Raw genomic sequence first — 8,577 nt, forward strand, 5'->3', positions numbered from 1 at the left:
ATTAAATATAAAGTTTAGAAAATATTCCAGATACTCAACTCAGCTCTGAAGGGATCATTTATTATTAGGTTCCTTCTCTCCACAATGAATGGGACTGAATTTGAATTGAGTGACCCCTGTTCTTCAAAATGGGCTAAGGTTCACTAATTCCAATCTATTTGCAGTAAAGATAAGAACTGTCTAGAACACAGATCTGATGATGAATCAGAATTACTCAACATCAGGATTCCAATACAGTTTTTATTTCCCATGTACACACTTAATGGGATCCAAGAAGGGAAAGAAGAAAGCAACCTCATGAAATATCCCAAAAATAGAGACAATGCTACTCCTGAGGATCAGGGATCAACATCAGTTCTAAAGATCTTTCTCAGGGTTTTTCCCCCAATCCCAACATTCATATACACTTCCTAGAAGAGATGTTAAATTATAGAAACATACTCACCATGCAGGTCTGCTGCCATGGAATAGTCTGGAACTGTGACAGTCTGCACATGGAAAGGAGAGGAGACTGGAGAAGAAGTTATAAACTCAGAACAGTCTGAGTTCACCTCCCCTGGAACAATAATTTTCATTTCATCTTTCAGAAAACTGAAAAATAGGGGAGGAAGATGTTTGGGAAATCTCTAAAGATAGAATGAACTTTTCCCATGTGAAAAAATCACTATCAGTAGTAGCTCATAATCAATTAAAATCTCCAAAGGAATAATGGGAAAACAAATGGAAAAGAAAAGTTTTTGCACCAGCACTAACAGCACTGACTTTAAATCCCAAGACTCAGAACACTGTGGGACCTTTTACTTCTTGGTCCTCAGAACTCAGGAGTTAACGAGTCTATGCCTCATATAAGGAGTGTATTGAGGGGGCTTCATTCTGGGTTTTCTTTAAATAAGATTACTGGATATCAGTCCAGCAAAATTTTTATGAATTGATATAAAAAGAAGTAAGCAAAACAGAGAGCAATATCACAGTAATATTATAAGATGCTAAGCAAAGTAAGAAAAACTGAGAGCACATTATAACAGTAATATTGTAAGGATGATCAACTGTGAAAGACTTAGCTATTCTGATCAAGATAGTGATCCAGGACAATTCCAATGGAGCCATAATGAAAAATGCTATCCACCTCCAGGGAGAGAATTGATGAAACCTTGGTGCATATTGAAGTATGCATTTTAAACCCTATTTTGTATGTGTGTGTTCTCTTGCAAATCGAGATCTTATTGAATTTTTTCACCTATACCCAGAGACCATTCTTCTAATAATAGAAGCTATATTCATTTTGTATTGATAGTTGAGGGCAGGGCGCCAACAATGAGGAGAATGGGACAGGCAACTGGACCTATATATACATGAGGGATGAATGGTGTTCTCATCCCTGCTGGTCTATGGAAAAATGGAATCCCTCTATCTCCTCCTTTCCCTTTTTCTCAGGTGTATAGCTATCCTTTTTGCTTCACCAATCATCCTCACCCAGGACCCTATACACAGAACTGGTTCTTTAAGGAACTAAGATATTATTTGACTTGACTTATGAATTATCAGATGCTTATTTTCTAAGGGAGCTAAGTCAGAAATTATATCTGAGGTCCTAAGAGTCTGTAAGGAAATGATTTTCTGAGTTCCTACCTTAACAATAGGGAATTTTGTGGATCCCTTGAAATCAACTGTAGTATTATTTTATTTTGTTTTTAAATTAAAGTACTATTATTCTAGTTTCTAATTTTTAGCAAAATGTTTAATTGCGTTTTTATGTCCAAGAGGACCTTTTTCCATTTTACCCCCACATCCTGAATAAGGATTATTCTAGCTTGGTATGGTCTAGAATCCTATCTATAAGGTTTTCTCCTTTTTTTATCAACTTGTCTGTTTTCAACAGTTATAATCAGCTAGTCCAACAACTACCAATCATAAGTCAGTTCCCTTTATTAACAATGAAGTCAGTATGCAGTTCATATTCTTCCTCTATACCCCAATCCTTCCTCTTATAGTTGGAAACCTAAGTATTTATGCCAATACTACTTAGAACATCTGAATTCCTCAGTCCACAAGTTTCCTGAACCCTAGGGACTTCCATCTAAAATCTTCTTTAACTATTCATAGGAATGGTTACACTCTTAATTTTATCATCACCTATAATTGATTCAACTACAAGGCCCATATTCCTTCTTTTAGTATAAATAATTTCTTCCTCTAGTTTCCTCCTCATAAATGCATTCATCATGCCTTCCAGTGACCCTTACCCTTTTTTTGCCCAAATCATTCATCTTTTTCTTCATAGTCTTGACTCCTTGTTTTACTAGTTCAAACACTGTGTTACCTTTTACCCTTTGTTCACTGTTCATTTCATGGAAAAAAATCATCTGTACTAACAGTCTTCTTATAAACTTCTGATACTTTTTTCACAAGTCACACAACTGTGCTGAGCAATATAATAATGTCAGAGTTTTAAATACTCCATGGAAATCCTTTTATTCTTTTCAGATTATATTTTTATAGTGCCTATTCCATATTTTCTCCTCTCTTCTCAGAAGAACTAGACCACTTCCTTCCTCCCCCTTCCAATGGCCTCCTAAATTTCTGAGGATCAATATCCTTTGCCCATCCTCTATTCCAATGGTTCATTCTAACCTGGGGGCTAAAACTTGTTTCTGATTACTTTTGTCTGCTTTAATTCCTAGATTTTCTCATGCTTCTCAGTATTCTTTGTATTCATGATTTCTTATGCAATACATTCAGGTATCACACTTTGTTTAGATTTTTTTTAAGTAATATTTTATTTTCCAGCCAGTTACATGCAAAAACAATTTTAACATACTTTTTTTTTTAAATTTTGGATTTCAAATTCTGTACATCCCTCCCTTTTCTCCCCCCACATAGCTCTGTAGTGTGTACATATACAATGATATAATATATATTGTGGTAGTAAAGAACTAAAAACAAAGTAGATGCCCATCATTTTGGAGATGGCTAAAAATAGTGGTACATAAATATAACAAATTATTATTAAGCCTATTAGAAACAGTGACTATGAAGAATTCTAAGAAGCATTAGAAAATATGAATTAATGTAAGTAACATCAAGAATGCTATGTATGGGGGTGGCTAGGTGGCACAGTGGATAAAGCACTGGCCCTGGAGTCAGGAGTACCTGGGTTCAAATCCGGTCTCAGACACTTGATAATTACCTAGCCATGTGGCCTTGGGCAAGCCACTTAATCCTATTTGCCTTGCAAAAACCTTAAAGAAAAAATAAAGAATATTATGTATTGGGGGGGGGGGTGTCAGAGCCAAGATGGAGACATGAAGGCAACATTTCCAAGAAACTCCTTCCCCCCAAAACTCCAAAAGACTCTATTATGATTCTAACCAAAATTTCGGGTGGCAGAACCCACAGAAAGACTGAGTGATACATTTTCCCAGTCTAAGATAACTTAGAAGTTCCACAGGAAATGTGTTTCACCAGGACCAGGAGTTGGGAAAAAACCCTGGCTGCAGTGCAGCTCAGCCCAGCCCAGCCCAGGATCCACTGTGAACACCTTGAAGGGGCAGTGAGAAAATTCTGCTACACCAGAATGAGAATGGAATGAGGAGCATTAGTTGCAGAACCTGCAGTGAGAATCAGGGAAACCCAGCCTGCACCTCCAGAGCAAAGTCCACAGATGGTAAAGGGATCAGGGAGAATGTAGAAATCTCTCTGCTCTCCCTGGGGGCAGGACTCTGCTGTCTGCCCACACTCAGATTCAGGTTGTAGTTTGGCCTTCCATAGTAAGATAACAGGGATCCTCCTTACAGCTCCAGGGCAAAAGGGAGTGCCTATGGTTATCTATATATCAAAGCACAGGCAAGAGAGCACAAGTAAGACCTTGGAGGAATAAAGATACCAGGGAGTGTCCCCCCCAAAATCCCAAAGCCTTGGAAGTGCTATAAATTGGTCTTAGACTGAGGAAATGAGTAAACACCAGAAAAAGAAGAATCTGACCATAGAAAATTATTTTGGTCCCATGGAAGATCAAAACATATACTCAGATGATAACAAAATCGAAGCATCTGTATCCAATACCTCCAAGAGAAATACAAATAGAGCTCAGACTATGGATAAGTTCAAAAAAAAGACTTTAAAAAGCAATTAAGGGAGATGAAGGGAAAAATGGGAAGAGAAATGAGAATGATGCAGAAAAATGAAAACCAAATAAGCAACTTGATGAAAGAAATACAAAAAAAAACTGAAGAAAAGAATATATTAAAGACCAGTTTAGGCCAAATGAAAAAAAAATCAAAACAAAAGGCAAATGAGGAAAATAATGCTTTAAAAAGAAGGATTGGCCACCTGGAAAAGGAGATAAAAAAGCTCTCTGAAGAAAATAGCTCCTTCAAATGCAGAATGGTACTAAAGGAAGCTGATGACTTTGCAAGAAATCAGGAAGAAATAAAACTCTTCCAAAAAAGCCAAAAATTAGAAGAAAATGTGAAATATCCCATTGGAAAAACAACTGACTTCAAAATCAGATCCACAAAAAATAATTTAAAAATTATTGGGCTACATGAAAGTCATGATCAGGAAAAGAGCCTAAACTTCATTTTTCAAGAAATAATACAGGGGGCAGCTAGGTGGCACGGTGGATAAAGCACCGGCCCTGGAGTCAGGAGTACCTGGGTTCAAATCCGGGTCTCAGACACTTAATAATTACCTAGCTGTGTGGCCTTGGGCAAGCCACTTAAGCCCAGTTGCCTTGCAAAAAAAAAATAAAACTTAAAAAATAAAAGAAATAAAAAAGAAATAATACAGCAAAATTGACCTGAGATCTCAGAAGCATAGGACAAAATAGAAATTGAGGGAATTCATCAATCACCTCCTGAAAGAGATCCCAAAAGAAAAACTTCCAGCAATATTGTAACCAGATTCCAAAACTCCCAAGTCAAAGAGAAAATACTAAAAGTTGCCAGAAACAAACAATTCAACTACCGAGACTCCATAGTCAGATTTACACAGGATCTGGCAGCACCTACATTAAGGGCTCATAGGGCTTGGAATATGATATTCCAGAAGGCAAAAGATCTTTGTTTACAACTGAGAATCAACTACCCAGCAACACTGAACATCCTCTTTCAGGGGAAAATATGGACTTTCAATGAAACAGGGAACTTTCAAACTTTCCTATTGAAACAACCAGAGCTTAATAGAAACTTTGATATCCAAGTACAGGACTCTGGTGAACCAAAGAGGGGGTGGATGAGAAGGACTAACTATGAGGAACTTAATGATATTGAACTGTTTGTATTCCTGCATGGGAAGAAGATATTGATAACTTATGTGAATTTTCTAATTTATAAGAGATGTTAGAAGGAACATGTATATAGACAGGGCACAGGAAGGAGTAGAATGTAATGGTATAATATAGTAAAAAGGTAGAGTCAATGGATGATAAAGGGAAGTACTGGGAGGAAGAGAAAGGAGAGGAAGAAGGAGCTAAGATATTTCATATAAAAGTCAAAAAAAAAGCCATCTCAGACAAATAGTAAAGAAATGGAATGCTTGAATAATTCACAGTGTCAATGATCCTTTATTCCTCTCACTCTCATAACCTTGACTAATTCCATCTTTTCACACTCAAAAATTTGTTAAATAATGGCTCACCTTGAGGGCCATTTCCTCTCTTTCTCTAATCTTCAATCTCTTTATACATATTAGTTCATTCCCTACTACATATAAATATCCTCAGGTTATTCATACACACACACATATATGTATGCATACTTCTCTTTGAATAGATAACCATCCTTCTGATTGAGATTCTAATTATGATTCGGTAGAAAATTGTACAAGCTGGAAAAGTTGTGAGTTTGGATTAATTATGGGTTCCCATCTCCAAATTCCTCATCTCTAAAATAAGAGCATGGAACCAAATTAAATCTAACTCTTCCAAGTCTAAATATATGACAAATTGTCTTCTAGTGAAGCAGGAAATCCCCATCAGTGTGACTATGAAAGTTCAACCAGAAATTCCAACAATAGCTTTAATATTACTATTTGACCTCCCTTCTTCCAAACTCTTCACATAATACTTTCACTGACTGGTAATTCATTAGCATATTCTTATTCTAGCATGACACTCTTAAGGCAGATTCAGAAATGATCATGATTCTGCAAAATATATGTTCCATAAGATAGATACTCTTGTTTTTGCCTTTGTCTTTGTCTTCTGAGTTTCTGTCAAGAGACTTCAAAGCAGATCTAGAGAAGCTCAAATGATTCCTATATCGAGAATTCGTTGAGAAAATCGTAAAGAGCAGGATATAATGGACAAGCATGGATGGTTTATCAATAAGTACCATACTAAACCCCAAAATCAATTAAATCACAAGTCCATTAGAATACTGATTATACAAATATCTTAATTTTTTTAAATGAACATGTGATTTAATCAGAAAAAGAATGGACTTGTTAAATATTTGTTGTTTTTAATCCCTAATTTGGAGTATAAATATTATCTCTATCCTCCATCCAACACTTGGCACCACTTCACGTGACAATGAATGAATTTTACAATACTAAAAGGATCTTTTAAGGAAAAATTATTGAGGCATTTCTAAGGGTACACAATTTGTGAAAAAGCATACTGAAATTTTTCTGAACCTCAGAATTAACTGGGTGAACATCCTCCACTTCCCCACTTAATATATTTCTGAATAATTATTGATATTTACAGATTTAAAAATTTCTAAAGTGTTTCCAACATATTTTCTCATTTAAGCATCACAGCTAAACTGTGAGGTAGATACTATATCCACATTTAAAGATGAGAAAATTGAGATTTGTAGTGACTCAAATATAGGAATCAGTTAATGTAAAAGATGAGATATAATCCAGGTCTTCCTGACAACATAATCAGCACTCTTTCTGCTACCATACACTGTAGTCAGAAAAATCACTACATAAAAATGAAAAGTATCCAAACCAAGAAATAGTACCTAACCGAGAGATATGGCTGCATCTCTTCATGACATGATTATATGTTCATGGTTGTGAAATATTAAAAATTATATGGTTTTGTGGGAAAATTCTCCCCAGCTAATAACTTTCTGAATTGCTACCTGAACAGCTTTATTTCTGAGACTGTAAACCATGGGATTCAGCAAGGGGGTAATAATGGTATAGGTAACTGCTATCAACTCATCTTTTATTGATGTCATCCTGGATGAGGGTCGCAGGTAAACAAAGGATGCACAGCCATAGTGAACTACAACCACTGTTAAGTGAGAGACACAGGTTGAAAAGGCCTTCTGCTTCCCCTCAGTTGATGGAATCTTCAAAATGGTGGTGACAATGAAGCCATAGGAGATGCAGATGAAAATAAATGGGACCATAAGCACAAAGGCACTACAGAGAAATATGAACAACTCATTAACATAAGTGATACCACAGGCAAGGTGAATAACAGGTGAAATGTCACAGAAGTAGTGGTTAATCTTATTAGAGTTACAGAAGGGCAAACTGAAGACTGAGGATGTGATTATTGCTGAGATCAGAAAACCAATAACCCCACAGGTGGCTACTAGTATTCTGCATGTCTGCCAGTTCATGAGGATGGGGTAACGCAGAGGGTGACAGATAGCAGCATAGCGATCATAACCCATTACAACCAACAATAGACAGTTGGTGGATGCAAAGCCAGCAAAGAAGGCCATCTGAACAGCACAACTGGTAAAGGAAATGGTCCTGAGCACAGAGAGAAGATTGATGAGCATTTTGGGAAGGATAACAAAGGTGTAGCAGGTCTCAGATACAGAGAGAACACTTAGGAAGAAGTACATGGGCGTATGGAGACTATCGTCCAGTATGATGATAGAGACAATGGTGATATTCCCAATTAAGATGACAAGATAGAGGAAAAGAAAGATAACAAAAAGCAAAAGCTGCATTTCTTGGAGACTGGAAAAGCCCAACAAGAAGAATTCAGTGACCATGCTTATATTTGCAGGAAGATGCTGTTCCCAGGAAATGACCTGCAGAGAGGAGCAAGGAAGGAAGAATTCTATGGACTGAAAAAAACTTGGGAACATATGTTCTGAATTATCTAGGATTTTGCTATTACCTGGGTCTATTCAAAAACTACTTAATAAAATAAAAGAAATGCAATTAAAGAATTAGAAGAACCAGTAGTAGTTAATAGTGAGTGAATGTGATATAGATATATTTATGTAAGAAGATTTTCTTATTGTTATGGAAGTACTAGAAATCCTTGCATTTATCTATATCAAACTTCTTATTGCCACTAACTTGATTAACAAGTGATGGTGGAATTCTGGACAACAGTTTGTCCAAAGGGCTAAAAAACTGTTAGCATCCTTTGACTTAGCAATATCTCTCTTTTTTCTTTACCCCAAGAAGATCAAATAAAAAAAAGGACCCATATGGGCAAAAGTCTTTCCAGATTTTTAAAAAAACATTCCCTTTATCATTTCATATAATAGCATTCTAGCACAATCATAAATTATTATCTGTTCAGTCATCCCCTAGTTGATGGTTCTTCTTGGTTTTCAGTTTTTGCCACCACAAAAAAATTACAAAAAATGC

The 8,577-nt window shown here is 36.2% G+C and overlaps 1 protein-coding gene across 1 annotated transcript; it reads right to left on the reverse strand.

Moving 5' to 3' along the window:
- Positions 1-7,040: 7,040 nt before the first annotated feature.
- On the reverse strand, positions 7,041-7,967 carry LOC141511249 (olfactory receptor 10R2-like). The gene has a single exon (XM_074220486.1). It carries the CDS (start codon positions 7,965-7,967, stop codon positions 7,041-7,043), a length of 927 nt encoding a protein of 308 aa, XP_074076587.1.
- Between the last annotated feature and the right edge of the window lie 610 nt (positions 7,968-8,577).

This window comes from Macrotis lagotis, chromosome 2, assembly GCF_037893015.1.
Source record: "Macrotis lagotis isolate mMagLag1 chromosome 2, bilby.v1.9.chrom.fasta, whole genome shotgun sequence".
NCBI classification, from domain to species: Eukaryota; Metazoa; Chordata; class Mammalia; order Peramelemorphia; family Peramelidae; genus Macrotis; species Macrotis lagotis.